General features: G+C 47.0%; 1 protein-coding gene and 1 long non-coding RNA gene across 2 annotated transcripts in view; one reads left to right on the top strand and one right to left on the bottom strand.

Moving 5' to 3' along the window:
- Positions 1 to 17000, bottom strand: part of LOC146869066 (uncharacterized) — a 185822-nt gene that overhangs the window by 57080 nt on the left and 111742 nt on the right. The gene's annotated exons all lie outside the window — the stretch shown is intronic.
- LOC146869067 (E3 ubiquitin-protein ligase TRIM11-like) overlaps positions 13679 to 17000 on the top strand; it is a 42904-nt gene continuing 39582 nt past the window's right edge. The window contains exon 1 of the mRNA XM_085650714.1: positions 13679 to 14111. Within this exon, the coding sequence (XP_085506840.1) occupies positions 13698 to 14111 (414 nt within the window). The 5' untranslated portion in view covers positions 13679 to 13697. The remainder of the gene's footprint in view (positions 14112 to 17000) is intronic.

Here is a 17000-nt window from a genome sequence, read left to right as displayed (position 1 = left end):
TACATGCCAGCACAACTCGCTTACAGCAATGACCAACAACATTATTACAACAACAACACACTCCAGCATCTTGCGCTGGAAAACACGTGGATTTCTTAAATCAGATGGAACGCCTGTGATTCACAGGCAGTAATTGGAAAAACTAATAGAGGCCCTCACACTGCCAGCTGAGGTAGCTGTAGTCAAATATGCAGCACACACTAATGGTCAAGATTTTGTCTCTAGAGGTAACGCATTAGCAGACTGGGCAGCAAAAGCTGCAGCCAGAGGCCCCCCCACCTATAGCTGCACCAGACGCCCAGAACGCCCCTATCTTACTTGCCCAAACAGTCCCTCCAACAGAGCAGACTAGCATGGATGAAGGAATACCTGACGCAAACACCCCTTACACTGTCAACAACACGCCCAACTACATGTCAAAGAGATACAAGAAAGTGCACCACATCAAGAGAAAGAGTTATGGAAGAAGAGAAGAGTACAGCAGGACCCTGCTGATTTCGTTTATAGGCAGACCATGATAGGAAAGCCTGCCATGCCACAAGCCTTTCTGCAACTACACCTTCCCACACTCGTCTCCCGAGATAACATGTCCACAACATTACAAACGGACTGGTTAATTCCCAATGCCCACAAGCAAATACAACTCTTTGTTAATAAATGCCTCATCTGCCAAAAATATTAACCAAACCCAACTCTCAAAACAGTCGCCTCCACCATACCTAAACCCTCTGGCCCCTTCAAAGAACTCCACATCGACTATGTCGACATGACTGATCGATGCCAAAATTACCGATATCTCATTGTGGTAGTATGCCCATTCTCTCGCAGGATCGAAGCTGGACCATGTGTCCACTGCGATGCCACAGCAGCAGCCACATTCCTACTCCGTGAGGTCATTTCCTGATGAGGTGTCCCCGACGCCATCCGGACCGATAACGGAAGTCATTTTTCAAACGCTATCTTTTCCTCCCTGACAACAATGCTAGGCATCAGACACAAACTAACATCTGCTTATCACCCACAAAGCAATGGCATCTGTGAACGCCTCAACGGCTTGCTCAAAAGTAAAATAAGCAAAATAAGCGCCACAATAGGTAAAAAATGGCTCTACTGCCTCCCAGTTGCCCTCTTTTCACTAAGAAATCCCCCAAGTTCGGATCACCACCTCACGCCACATCAGCTTGTCACCGGACGACCATAAATGTGACTGTCCCTTCCACCAGGCCCAAAACAGATAGTGAGTCATCCTCTGAGAGCAGAGCTTTACAATTATTTATACACTAAACCGCGCTGCGCAGCTCCTTTCTACCCTGGTATCCAAGAGGAAGGAGAAGGGCCCCATCGATCCTGAGCTCCCACCAATACATCCTAGAACATTTGTGTTTGTCAAGAAAAACGTCCGATGCTGGAAGGACCCAAAGCTCGTACAAGGCCACTGATTCCTCACCAACTGCCGTTCGGATAGCTGAAAGGAAGGCATGGATCCATCGATATCAGACTCGACCCTGCACCTCAGCAGCACCAGACAATGGACTGAAAGAAGAAAATGACATGCCCTTGGTCCTCCTGAAAGAGGACAGCGGCTTCCCTTCCACTGTCGATGAGGATGAAGATGACACTCACGTGCTGCTCCATGAGTACAGCAGCCGCGATGCAAAGATATGTATTGGTTCTATATTAATGTTATGTATCATTGTTGGAGTGGCACTAGTAACATTTAATTGGTAAATTTTTTTCATCACGGTAAAAAGTAACTTTCCTCAAAATGCACTAGCAACAATGCCTGTACCAGCGGTCACCCATAGCTGACAAGATGCACACAACGCACTAGCTCCACCACACCCTGACAGGAACACTAGCAGCGCACACTCTGATAGGTATCCCGGACACCCAACTTCCATCCCAGGCAGCACAGATACTACATGGGAAGGTACCCTGGACCCAACAATAGGCCCCCCGCTCTCAGGCCGCCAACACAAAACCCGCCACCACAACTCCCACAACTACCGCAGACGCAGAATGGCCCAGCACAGAATACGTAGAGTCGCTTTTGCAGTCCCCCGACCAGCATCGCATGACTGCCTTCCATTTCCCAAATACTGACCATTAGCAAGTGACCATGGGGCTCATAACGCCTTGTTAGATAACATGTGGTACCGACACATGACCGCAGTAGGGGAGAAGGTCACACGGGATTTGTGTTATGTGTAAGCACACATCCCACATGCTGTAGGCGCAGACAAATTGGTCTTTCCCCAAGAAATTCCACCACCGACCGCCAAATATCTCCTCCACCTGTTTCTTTGCCGTATACACGGTTAGATTCAGCTCCTGTCAGCAAATTTTGACACTGTGCTCGTAAACACCACCAAATGGGATTATAGTCATGTAATGCACAGGGTTGTGACTGACGAATCAGAATATGAGAGGGAGATGGAGAAAGAACATAGGGGAGTAATGGTTTTTGACATGCTCCAGGAAGTACAGCGGTGGGAACGTATTTTTAAGGCATTTGGGTATTCAACATGCTCATCACCTTTGGCAATATGCGATGAAGAGTTAGACAGACAAATGCACAACGGTAGCTAAAAACGATGATCAATGCCCCTGTCAGTACAGGACTGTGTTAATTGTACATGCCCATATTTATTTCAACAACGAATGGCAGGGACCCGACAACCTGATATGTAGGGCAGCTTCCTTAGGAGCACCTATTATAAAGACGGATTGGATAGGGAACACCGATTGGGATACTCAGGAAGAGTGTGGGGGGTTTGGGCACAGGAAACTAGAAGGTATACCTTTGGTAAAGGCTCAACGTGCAAATGGAAAAGAGCGTACAAGCTAAAATCTCCTCTCCTTTTCTTCCTAGGCGTTGGTACAGTAACTGTGGGCAGTAACACCGGTTGCAACATCACTATTTTTAATTTGGACCTCCAGGACGGCACCTCCAGCCTCATGGACATCTACTGGGTCACCGTGCACGAATTGCATCTGGTTGTCCCGGCATCCAACATTTCCCACGTTCATACCCACCCAATGATAGGTGATGTCACCTTGCTCCACCGCCACTGAAGGAGCGCTCAATATTTTGCCAACGCCTTTAGAAAAGTTCCTCAGGAATTTCACCTTTTCACTGACACCCAGGAGATCTTCGGGGGCCTGTGGCAAATATGGCAAACATCAGCTAATGCCCGATGGCTGCAGGTGATGCCCGGCGAGCTTATAAGGCTCGTCAACAATACCCGAGATGGGTTTAACGCCATAAAAGAGGAACTACACCCATTGAGACTAATGGTTCTGGAACATCGCTATGTTCTAGATCAACTGACTGCTATGGACGGTAGAGTCTGTCCTAAAATAGGAAAAAGTTCTGCACATTCATTCCATCAAATGATGCAGACAACGGGATGCTCTCCAAGGGTATTGAGGACTTCGGACAATCTGGGAAAGAAGATGCCTGAGGAGGGAGGTGCTGAAGCAGACGTCTTTAGTAATTGGTTTAACTTTGACTGGATGCCTTCATAGCTGTCTGCTATCCTGAAAATTTGTTTACCTATCTATTGCGTGTTGATGCTAGTGTGTTGCTGTGTACAGGTCATATCTAAGTGTGTCGAGAAATTCAGCACCAAGGTAGTAGGTATGAACTACGCTAGAACAGGGATTTACCAGACAACACAGTATGAGGACATGGACCGTGTCCCAGGGGATGGGAATGGGATGCAATTAGAAATGAGTGAGCTTGCAGCACCTGACGCTCATTATGACATACCTATCGCTCCCCCACTTCCCCCAGGTAAAAAAACTCTAAGCGAGGGCCATGCAGCTGTTCGATATGAATGTCTGCTTAATAGATCAGGTGCAGAATATGCCGAAATACTTATTAGGTCAGATGGAGAATATGTCGACCTAAGGGAACAACAACAGGGCGGATTCAAGTGCTACTGTAATGACACGCCCTGGATGCCCCCACTGGCAGAAGGATCACCAAGATACTCTGTAAGAAGTGTGTTAAAAAATGAACAAGAGGAGGGAAATGATGGAGGGTCACGTTTTACCATATAAATAAATAAATATCGACCCATGCAGCATGAAGGTCCCTGTATAGGCCCCACCAGCTACAACCTGGAAATGTGCTATCTTGACCATTTTATCTTACACAGTCACTAGTGCCATAGTAGCTCACACCTCCCTTGACACATCCACATATAGGCCCAAGGCCAGTGCCTCATTTTTTATCCTCCTCAATAATAAAATCTACTAGACCCCACTGATCTCAAATATGAATTTCTCTTGTGCCCAACACTGCGAGGCAGCTTGGCAAACCACAAAAACTTTCCACAGTTACAAGAATAGCCTATGTCACACATAGACAGGACCAGCTGGTACACCTTCGGTATTACACAAGTATTGTTTGCTTCATTTTTTATATTATGAAACTTTCCAAGTTTGCTCAAATGCAACCAAAGACAGCACCTTGCCTCGACAACACCTGTTTCAGGTTCCGCCTCCATGTACACTTTCTGAGAAATGTATGATAAAATTATGATTTGTTTATAAGTTGCGGTCAAGCATGGTTGACCATCCGATCAAACACCTGCCCACTGTGAAACCACTTCTGTGTTCTCAGAGTTTTAGCAACATAGCTGTAGGCGTGCGGTCAAGAACCTGCGTCAAACGTGGTCTTATAGTTCTGCCTCAAATAGGTATAAAAGGCCTGCCCCCCAGTGGGTGCCCAGAGCTCTTTTGCAGTGCCTTGCACGCTGTGGGTTCCCGGCCGGCCGTATATCTGCATTGGGCTTAGGAAGCCTACTCTCAGGTGGTAGAGACCAATCTAGATAACATTTCCCCCTTTTTTTAGCCTCTTCTCTTATGCTAGGCTTCTCATCCTCACCCAATTCATTGCAATTTATTTACCTTAATACATATGACTCTTGACGATTAAGTCTTATCCTGTCAGGTCTGCCTTCTAGGCACTTGCACATTTATTAAAATGTATTTGTGTTGCTATTTCTAATGGATTGAAATTTCTGAGCTAATGAATTGATGAATATATTTATTTTGCCGTGCTAATGACTTCATGAATAAAAGTGCCACTTCAACGTATGACCTTTGTTTCACATCCGTGTTCATTATTTTTCGACAAACTGTGATTAAGCTGCGGTAGACCACACCAGGAGGTGTGAGATTTACCCTTCATCATAATTCGATTTTACAAGCAGCCAGTGCCCATCCGCTCTCTCAGATGAACTCAGTCCCACTGGGTGAGATGACACTGGTTAGAAGAAACTGTAGTGAAGACTCAGTATTTCTTACAGAACTTCAACCATTGGAAGAAAGCTTTACCCGTAGGGGCTACTCAAAAAGGGTATTGAATCAGTCTAGAAACAAAATACTCACCACACCGCACCAATCACTACAGCAGAACATGGATGGAAAACAAAACAAATTCAAGGACAGGGAGATGCCATTTATTGCCAGATATGGTGCCCAGAGCCATGCCATCTATGAGATTTTACATAAACACTGGTATTTACTTAGACTGGACCAGTCAGTGGCGAAATACATTCCACATAAACCTAGGATTATTCATAGCATGGGCAGAACTTGGAGAAATATACTTTGTCCTAGCTATTTAATGCCCATAAGACAAGATCTGTCCTGGTTACCAAACAGACCGCATGGCTTTTATAAACGCACACAATGTAGTGTCAGTCCATTTTGCTCTCAGCAAGCTGACACAATTTCAATACAATACGTCTACTACACATCACATCTGACAATTTAGCAACTGTAACACCAAGTTTGTCGTATATCGCATAAAGTGTCACTGTGGACTCATATCTCATATACATGGGCAGTACTCTCAGACCCTCAAAAGAGCGAATCCAAGAACATATTCAGGCTATTTGGAACCACAGCAATGATTACCCACTTGCCGTACACTTTAACACAGCTCACCCTTCCATGGCAATGACTAATATTCGGTTTCATGGAATAATGCAAGCACAGCACAATCCTAGAGGACTAGATAGGGTACTAGCCCTAAGAAGACTGGAAACCCAGTGGATTCTGAAACTACGGGCAGTAGAAAGAGGCCTGAACATCGATAGGGAGCTACACGTCTTCCTATCGGAATAATATTCAATCTACTGTCCCGATTTGTTAGACATCTGTCCATCCCTCCATTATCTTGCTTCATATGTAAGAACATTAATGCACACACGATATACTTCCACATATGAACATGACACAGTCGTATATAAGTGATGAAGTCATAGACTGTGTGTCCTTTTTTATACTCTAAACACCTTAGCTAGGTCACGCGCTGTTTCTGATGGAATATCTTCATAACTACAAAGTGTTTTTTACTTTTATAAATATTTTGGCTTTGCACTATGGACCTTGGAATGTCATGTACTTTAGTATGTCATGTACTGCCTTTGCATAAGATACATATGTTACATAATAAGGATTGGACATGTTGTTATTCATAAACCATAATCAATGAATGTGAATATTGTGTTTAATAAGAATGAACAACCAAAAACAGACTCTCATGTTCAAATGTCTGTGCAGCTTTTTTCAACTTTTACGTGCTTGGGTGTTTTATCCTACTCCTCTCCTTCACGTTATTTGGATCTGAGACCTGCCCAAGGTGGCCGCCGATTTAATGCTCTGGCCGTATTGCACGTATGAGCATCAGTTGGATTAGCATTTCTTAACCGGAATAGCTAGTTTAGACGGTTAATCTGTCTTCTATTTCTCCCGGACTCTGGAAGTCTCAGTATGTTTAAAAGGTATATGTGGAGGCCACTTTCGGCCGTTCAACTTTACGCTGCAGGGATTTTTGAAATACAGGTCAGTTCTCTGAGCCATTGGTATACTTGAACATTTTGTTTCTTATCACTTTTGAGGGGGCGATTTAATTTTATAAAATTGGGACAATTTCAAATGTAACGGGTTAAGGTTTAACGGTCAGATGGCGTGTGATGGACCCGTCTCATTTACCTTTTGTACTTTGCAGGGACTTATCATGGTCCGTTATCAATTAACTTTATTAGTGCTATAATTGTGGAATGCAACTCCTGGAAGCGTTAATAACAAAATGAGGATAGTTCCTTTTTAAACAATAAATACTGGACCCTTGTTGTTTGGATAGAAGGGACACTGCGACCTTCTAATGAGTCACATGGCCTTATTAACTCCAGCACCATGCAAACTAGGTACGGGGATATAGTTCACGTTTGCTTTATTGCATGCACTTTAGTCCTCAGGCTTTCTAACCTTGAGTTTGGTGCTGTTATATAGAGACTTGTGCATATGGACTATAAGGGTTAAAGGCAATACATATCCTTTCACGGCGTATGGTGCTTTTATACAGCAACTTAGCCACACGGACGTTAAGAAATTCTGAATCTCATTGATTTATATTATGCTTGATTTCACACAAACATCAGCCAAGACTGGTACCTAGAGGCTCTCTGGGCGACTTCTCTCTCTCCACACCGTGCGCTTCGAATGATACCCGGTACAACTTTGAGATTGAACTTTTAATGTTTGACTATCTGAAAAATGCAACTAATTCTTTTCTTCTTTCTTCTTTCCATGTATCCGATCAAATCCCCTGCCAATAAGTGGGTCGAAGGGTTCATTTTCTAGCACTCTATCTGCATGTCTATACTTCTATCTGCATGTCTATACTTTGTTCATTGCCAGTCTACCATTGACTTAGCTGTTCTTCCTCACTTTGGGCTTTCACTAGTACGCTCTTTTTTGTGACACTTGGTTTAGGTTGGGCACTATTTTATTACTCATTCAGTCAATTTATTACAGATGCTGTAATATTGTCCAACATATGTTTTTTACTGTTATACAGCCTTGAAAAAGTCACTTCGGTGAAAAAACACGTGTCGGCTGTTGTCTGTCATCAAATAATGCTGTTTAATGGACTCGGAAATTCCATCATTATATTGTGTGGTCCTTGCACCTTTTTCTTTTCTGTAAAAATTGAAATGAATGTAATCTGTTTACGGTTGGACTGTTAAACCGGTGTGAATAAGACTTTGAACTGTATGTTTTAACCTGTGAAAAGGAAACAAAGTTCTTTATGGAAACATTAAAATACTTGCTAGAGGATATAACTAATTTGTTTCATGACACACTGTCGGACAGACTTATATTATAATTGATATTATATGTGAATGTGGTGTCGTGTAGTTCCTAGGAATACTCAGGATCTGCGCGTTTGGACAACATACACTGAGGGATTGGTGCCAAAGCTGATTCGGACACCCCCGCAGGATATGTTAGCCTATTGATCAGCTTGTTCACAGTGCTGCTAAAAGCCCCCTGGTCCTCACCGAGGAGCTGATAGTTTCTGGCAACCACTGAACATGACAACCCTGACCCCTGATGGAGCGTGTTCAATAAAGATGTATTGAACCAGCATCATGCTAGTGTAAAATATATGTGCTGCAGCAATCACTAGACAGAAGCAAAGATATAGAATTGCTATTGCGAAGAGAAGAAACAGTAGGCAAGTTTCGACCATGACGTTTTACAGAGTGAATATGTTCAAGCGCATAAACACAGTAATCGCTGCGCACTCCTACTAATGCGCACCCTATCTAGATGTACCTAAATGTGCCTAACATGTATGTGGGTGTAAAGGCATGTATGTGGGTGTAGGAAGCCAAGAATCCCCTAGGAGAAATCTAACCCCATTGCCTGGTGGGAGAGAATGAAGGACCCCGTCTTGGTCTCGAGTGAGACACCTCGTAAGGGATGTCAGACCGCTTCGTGTTGGTGAGTCAGCATGCAGGACCCCGCATCAGCATGGAAGCCCCTCCTCTGTAAGCCCAGTGATAGTGTGCTACTTTTATACCTCAGTCGATATGTTTGTGGTTGCAAGTATGTAAATAACCCTAAAGCAATAGTTGCAACCATGCACCGCATGCACGCCATCCAAGGATGACGATGGTGGGGACCTATGTACAGACTTATTATACACAGTGCGCAGGGGATTAAGATATGGTACTGAGAATCCTCATGCATAACAAATGAAGAGAGCTTTCAGAGAAAACCACACAATTGTTCAGCTCATAACTAGGCAAAAGGTCAATGCCAAACCCGTTATAGAGAGAAAGGTAGGGTGAATATAGGTGGAAGATTACTCTTCTATATAGGCCTATCTTCGAATGTATAACAGTGGTGTGCCGGGCTATACTTTTTTTATAGCGTTACATTTATAAACAGCACTTATCAAGTTTGTCTCTGAGTCAGGCAGTGGGTGGTGCAGCTGGGAAAATAAAGCCAACCTGCTGCCAATGGGTCACTGAAGTGTCTATCTGAGTCTGTCACTCTTCCTGGTATTGATTGCTGGTGTCCAGGCCACTCATTATTATCCTGAAGCATTATCAGAGTGGGAAGTCTCCACATTAAAGTAAAACAAAAGGACCCTGAGGGTGGCGGCACCAGTTGTAGACGAAACACAGCAATAGCTGTGGGTGTGGGGTTACGGGCCATCCCTGGATAATTCAATGATTTCAATTAGTCAGATCTAGCCGGAACTGCAGGCCACGTGACAGACTGAGACCGCCATGCCGGGTCTAAGGGCTGCCTGCTATATGATTCTGTTTGTTTTCTATGCATCACACTACACTGCAGTCCTCCTACAGCTGTCATCATTGTAGTCCTTTTTCTGTGACCACTGTTGCTGTTAACATTAATAAACAGTATTACTCCGCTGTCCATTCATTTTCCTAGTTTCTGTTCTTTTAAATAAACTGTCACCATAATATACCCGTCCCAAATCTGACACCGTGGGGTGGTTTTGTCATCTTCAAAGATGCTGGGCCCCTGCCAGTACGAGATGCCTTGAGTAGGGGTGGGCTCCGGTAAACTCCGCCATGCTGCACAGTCGTAGTTTCTTTAGCGAACTTTGCGATCCAGGCAGAGCGCGGAGTTGCAAAAACTCCGCCAGCGGAGTGGCATTTACGGCCCACACCTAATCAGCACTGAAAACTCCCCTAACTCACAGAACAGATACATCAGGCCTTCAGCAGTGCAAGCTTTCCTCTGTCAGAACAGGTACATCAGGGCATCAGCACTGCAAGGTTCCTACACTAACAGAACAGGTACATCAGGGAATCAGCAGTGCAGGCTTCCCTGGCTCACAGAAAAGGAACATCAGGGATTCTGCATGCAAGCTTCCCTCACTCACAGAACAGGTTTGCCATGACATCAGCAGTGCAAGCTCCTCTCACTCACAGAACAGGTATGCCATGACATCAGGAGTGCAAGCATCCCTGGCTTTCAGAACAGGTACGCCATTACATCAGCAGTGCAAGCTTCCCTCACTCACAGAACAGGTACATCAGGGCATCAGCAGTGCAAGATTTCTTAACTCACAGAACAGATATATCAGGGCGTTAGCAGTGCAAGCTTCCCTCTCACAGAACAGGCACATCAGGGAATCTTCAGTGCAGCTTCCTTCACTCACAGAGCAGTTAGATCAGGGCATAAGCAGTGCAAGCTTCCCTCTCACAGTACAGGTGCATCTAGGTATCAGCAGAGCAAGTTTACCTCACAGAATAGGTACATCAGCACATCAGCAGTGCAGGCTTCCTTCACACAGAACGCATACATCAGGGCATCAGCAGTGCAAGCTTCCCACACTCACAGAACAGGTGCATCAGGGCATCAGCAGTGCAATCTTCCTCCCTCACAGTACAGGTGCACCAGGGCCTCAGCAGTGCAGGCTTTCCTCACACACAGAACAGGTCCATCAGGACAACAGCAGTGCAAGCCTCCCTCACTCACAGAGCAGTTATCAGAGGGTATCAACAGTGCAAGCTTCCCTCATTCACAGACCAGGTACATCAGGGCATCTACAGTGCAAGCTTCCCCGTCACAAAACAGGTACATAAGGGCATCATCAGTGCACACTTCCCTCCCTCACAGAACAGGTGCAGCAGTGTATCAGCAGTGCAAGCGTACCTCTCACACAGCAACACAGCAGATACATCAGGGCATCAGCAGTGCAGGCTTCCCTCACAGTCAGGACAGGTCCATCAGGGAATCTGCAGTGCAAGCTTCCCTCTCTCACAGAGCAGGTACATGAGGGCAACAGCAGTACACGTTTCCCTTTCTCAGGACAGGTACATTGGGGTATTAGAAGTGCAAGCGTCCCTCACTCACTGAACAGGTGCATCAGAGCATCAGCAGTGCAGGCTTCCCTCACACACAGAACAGGTACATCAGCAGTGCAAGCTTCCCTCACTCACAGAACAGGTACATCAGGATATCAGCGGTGCAAGCTTTCCTCACTCACGATACAGTTACATCAGGACATCAGCAGTGCAAGTTTCCATCGCTCACAGAACAGGTAGCTTGGGCATCAGCAGTACAAGCTTCCCACACTCACAGAACAGGTAAATCAGGGCATCAGCAGTACAAGCTTCTCTCACTCACATAACAGGAACTTCTGGATATCAGCGGTGCAAGCTTCCCTCACTCACAGAACAGGTACATCAGGACATCAGCAGTGCAGGCTTCTCTCACTCACAGAAAAGGTACATCAGGGCATCAGCAGTGCGAGCTTCCATTGCTCACAGAACAGGTAGCTTGGACATTAGAAGTGCAAGCTTCCCTCACTCACAGAACAGGTACATCGGGGCATCGGCAGTGCAAGCTTCCCTCACTCACAGAACAGGTACATCAGGGCATCAGCAGTGTAAGCTTCCCTCACTCACAGAACAGGTACACCAGGATATCAGCGGTGCAAGCTTCCCTCACTCACAGAACAAGTACATCAGGATATCAGCGGTGAAAGCTTCCCTCACTCACAGAACAGGTACATCAGGACATCAGCAGTGCGAGTCTCCATCGTTCACAGAACAGGTACATCAGGACATCAGCAGTGCGAGTCTCCATCGTTCACAGAACAGGTACATTAGGGCATCAGCAGTGCGAGCTTCCATCGTTCACAGAACAGATAGCTTGGACATCAGCAGTGCAAGCTTCCCTCACTCACAGAACAGGTACATCAGGCCATCAGCAGTGCGAGCTTCCATTGCTCACAGAACAGGTAACTTGAACATCAGAAGTGCAAGCTTCCCTCACTCACAGAACAGGTACATCGGGGCATCAGCAGTGCAAGCTTCCCTCACTCACAAAACAGGTACATCAGGGCATCAGCAGTGCAAGCTTCCCTCACTCACAGAACAGGTACATTAGGGCATCAGCAGTGCAAGCTTCCCTCACTCACAGAACAGGTACACCAGGGCATCAGCAGTGCAAGCTTCCCTCACTCACAGAACAGGTACACCAGGACATCAGCGGTGAAAGCTTCCCTCACTCACAGAACAGGTACATCAGGGCATCAGCAGTGCAAGCTTCCCTCACTCACAGAACAGGTACATCAGGGCATCGGCAGTGCAAGCTTCCCTCACTCACAGAACAGGTACATCAGGCCATCAGCGGTGCAAGCTTCCCTCACTCACAGAACAGGTACACCAGGACATCAGCGGTGCAAGCTTCCCTCACTCACAGAACAAGTACATCAGGATATCAGCGGTGAAAGCTTCCCTCACTCATAGAACAGGTACATCAGGACATCAGCAGTGCGAGCTTTCATCGTTCACAGAACAGGCACATCAGGGCATCAGTAGTGTAAGCTTCCCTCAATCACAGAACAGGTACATCAGGGCATATGCAGTGCGAGCTTCCATTGCTCACAGAACAGGTAGCTTGGACATCAGAAGTACAAGCTTCCCTCACTCAGAGAACAGGTACATCGGGGCATCGGCAGTGCAAGCTTCCCTCACTCACAGAACAGGTACATCAGGGCATCAGCAGTGCAAGCTTCCCTCACTCACAGAACAGGTACATCAGGGCATCAGCAGTGCAAGCTTCCCTCACTCACAGAACAGGAACACCAGGACATCAGCGGTGAAAACTTCCCTCACTCACAGAACAGGTACATCAGGGCATCAGCAGTGCGAGCTTCCATTGCTCACAGAAAAGGTAGCTTGGACATCAGAAGTGCAAGCTTCCCTCACTCACAGAACAGGTACATCGGGGCATCAGCAGTGCAAGCTTCCCTCACTCACAGAACAGGTACATCAGGGCATCGGCAGTGCAAGCTTCCCTGGCACTCAGAACAAATTCAGTGCAGGCAACAGTACTTTAGGCGTCAATTAAATACAGAAAGGGAAATAAAAGGCAGCAATGTCTTCTTCCCTTACACAAACTACTTGGCCTGACCACTATTGTTATGGTAAGGCCAGTAAAACATTGGGAAACATAGCAAACGTTGGTATTTTTTAAAATAGCTAATACCAGAAGAAAACACTTTAGAAAGGAGTTTAGAACTGTTTATGTGATTCCTAAATGATTAAAAAATCAAACTTGACGAATTGACGTATTAAAAATAACACAGAGGACTTTACAGAAAATCATATTCAGGTTCCAGTTCCTGCAATCACAGAATGTCGAAATATAACCTCAGGGCGAATACATGATGTCATCTCCAGAGGTAAAGCTCAAGCCGCAGAGGGGTCATTTCTCTGCTCTGTGACCGTAACATGAACCCGGAAGTCCCAGCGCAGCCAGAGACGGGCAGACGCACAGACACACCCACTTCACACAGAGAGAGAAATTAAACTTAAGTTCACTTCCTGCATTTTTGAATCATGGCGACAGCAGCTCAGCTCGGGAAGCTCCAGGAAGAGGCCACTTGTTCCATCTGTTTGGAATATTTTACTGATCCGGTGATGATCGATTGTGGACACAACTTCTGCCGCTCCTGCATCACTCAGAGCTGGGAGGGAAGAGATGGAAACTTCCCCTGTCCACAGTGCAGGCAAATCTCTCCTGGGAAAAACCTCCGACCCAACAGATTACTGGGGAACATGGTGGAAATGTTAGAACAGCTTCATCTGCCCCCCGTGAAGCCCCCGGAGGAGAATCTGTGTGAGAAACACAACCAGGCACAGTTGCTGTTCTGTGCAGAGGATCAGAGGATGATATGTTTGGTGTGCCGGGAGTCCAAGGACCATAGAAATCACTTAGAGAGTCCTGTAGAGGAGGCTGCAGAGGAGTACAAGGTATGTGTATGGGCAATTAGGGATTGCAAAGTCACACTGTGAGCCCCATTGAGGAACCTGCTAAGGAGCACGCGGCGGTGTGTGTGTGTGTGGGTGTTCTGGAACTACACGTAAAGATCACAGGGTATGTCTGTCTAAATTCAGGGATCACAAGGCCCTCTGTGAACCCCATCAAGGAGGCAGCCTGAGAGCAGGAGCTATGTGTGGAAGGTTTCAGAGGTGACAAAGTAATTCAGTATACCCCATAGAGGGAGCTGCAGAAGAGCACAATGTGTGTGTGTGTGTGGGTGCTCAAGATTCACACGTGAATACACTGATGGAGTCTCTCAGAGGATGCAGTGTCCCTGGGTGTTCAGGGATCAAAGGCACCCTGTGTGTCGGTATGTAAATAGGTGTTCAGCGTTCACTAATGAAGACATGCGATGAGTCCCATAAAGGAATACACGGTATTCAAATCAGATTTTAAGCATTACAGGTTAGTTGGGCCTCATAGAAGGGGCTGGGAAAGAGGGCACGGTATGTCTGTGATCAATCAGGCATTAGTGTTCATTCTGTGGGTCTCCGCAGGTCCCTAGAGAAGGCTGCCCATAAGCATAAGATACGTTTGCGAGTTGTATGTGAGTGTCAAAGTGATACCTATGTAAGAAACTGCAGAAGATCGCACTGCGTGTCTGTCAATTCCCCGAGATCAGAGGGTGTGCACCTGGCACCACATAAGCAGTTGTAGAAAATCAGAAGTCTTATGTATGTGGGTAGTTTGGGATACAGAGACAGACTCAAAGGGTTTAATGGGTAGAGCAGTGTGTAGCACCTGGGCTCACACATTTGTCAGTGTTACAAGACTTGATGCGACAATACAGGGTTAGCTCAGGGGCTCATATGGCCTTGGTACACAGCAGACGAGGTGAAGTAATGCAGGGTGTAGCACACGCGGTCTCATGGTCATGGTACACAGCAGACGAGGTGCAGTAATGCAGGGTGTAGCACACACGGTCTCATGGTCATGGTACACAGCAGACGAGGTGCAGTAATGCAGGGTGTAGCACACGCGGTCTCATGGTCATGGTACACAGCAGACGAGGTGCAGTAATGCAGGGTGTAGCACACACGCTCTCATGGTCATGGTACACAGCAGACGAGGTGCAGTAATGCAGGGTGTAGCACACACGGTCTCATGGTCATGGTACACAGCAGACAAGGTGCAGTAATGCAGGGTGTAGCACACACGCTCTCATTGTCATGGTACACAGCAGACAAGGTGCAGTAATGCAGGGTGTAGCACACGCGGTCTCATGGTCATGGTAGACAGCAGAAGAGGTGCAGACGCAGAGGTGCAGTAATGCAGGGTGTAGCACACACGCTCTCATGGCCATAGTAGACAGCAGAAGAGGTGCAGACGCAGAGGTGCAGTAATGCAGGGTGTAACACACAGACACATGGGTATGGTACACAGCAGAAGTGGTGCAGTAATGCAGGGTGTGGCACACACTGTCCCATGGTCATAGTACACAGCAGAAGAGGTGCAGTAATGCAGGGTGTGGCACACACAGTCCCATGGTCATAGTACACAGCAGACGAGGTGCAGTAATGCAGGGTGTGGCACACACTGTCCCATGGTCATGGTACACAGCAGAAGAGGTGCAGTAATGCAGGGTGTGGCACACACTGTCCCATGGTCACAGTACACAGCAGAAGAGGTGTAGTAAATGCACTGTATGTCAGACACGGTCTCATGGACATGGTACACACAAGAAGAGGTGCAGGAATGCAGGGTATGGCACACACAGTCTCATGGATATGGTACATAGCAGCTCAATCAAACCAATCAATCAATCATTTGTTTGTTAAGCGCGACTACTCACCTGTAAGGCTCTCAAGGTGTTGGGGAGGAGGGGCGGTGCGGGTTCCAGTCCATCAAGGAGGGGGTCTGTCGAAGAGCCAAGTTTTGAGGTTTCTCGTGATGATTGGGAGCGATGTTATCTCTCTGAGGTGGAGTGGAAGGGCGTTCCAGGCTCTGGCCACGAGGAAGGAGAAGGAGCGCCCTCCCGATCTGGTCTTTCTGGCGCGGGGGACCACGGCGTAGGCTAGCTGGGCTGATCGTAGGGTCCTTTGGGGTGCAAGGAATTTGAGTCTGCTGTTCAGGTATGCTTGTGTTGTGGAGGGCTTTGTGTGTGTGGGTGAGAATCTTAAAGGTGACTCTAGCCTCTATGGGGAGCCACTGGAGTGTGTGCAGGTGCTGGGAGATATGGCAGTGGCTTGGCAGGTTGAGAACCAATCTTGCGGCGGCGTTCTGGATGTTTTGTAGCTTGCGGTCGAGGTTTTTTTTCATCCCGGCGTAGAGTCCATTGCCGTAGTCGAGTCTGCTGGAGACGAGGGCGTGAGTGACGGTCTTTCTGTGCTCGAGGGGGATCCATTTGAAGGTCTTATGTAGGAGGCGGAGGGTGTGAAAGCAGGAGGATGCAACAGAGTTGATCTGGCTGTCCATTTTGAGCTCGGAGTCCAGGATGATTCCAAGGTTGCGTGCGTGGTCCGTGGGGGTGGGTGGGCTTCCGAGGGCGGGGGCCACCAGGTGTCATTCCAGGCGTCGGGGTTTGGGCCCATGATGAGTACTTCTGTTTTGTCAGTGTTGAGTTGTAGGCAGCTGCTTTTCATCCATTTGGTGACAGCTTCCATGCCTTCTTGAAAGTTGTGTTTGGCTGCGTTGGGTTAGTTGGATAGGGAGAGGATGAGTTAGGTGTCGTCTGCATGTGAAACAATGCTGAGTCCGTGGGTTCTGACGATGGGGGTGAGCAGAGCCATGTAGACGTTGAAGAGCATAGGTCTGAGGGAGGACCCTTGGGGGACTCCGCAGGTGGTTTGTGTAGGGTCCGAGAGGAAAGGAGGGAGTCT

Source organism: Triturus cristatus, chromosome 1_1 (assembly GCF_964204655.1).
Source record: "Triturus cristatus chromosome 1_1, aTriCri1.1, whole genome shotgun sequence".
In the NCBI taxonomy this organism is placed as follows: Eukaryota; Metazoa; Chordata; class Amphibia; order Caudata; family Salamandridae; genus Triturus; species Triturus cristatus.
The sequence above is the reverse complement of the archived record's forward strand: the minus strand, read 5'-3'. Positions and strand labels throughout refer to the sequence as shown.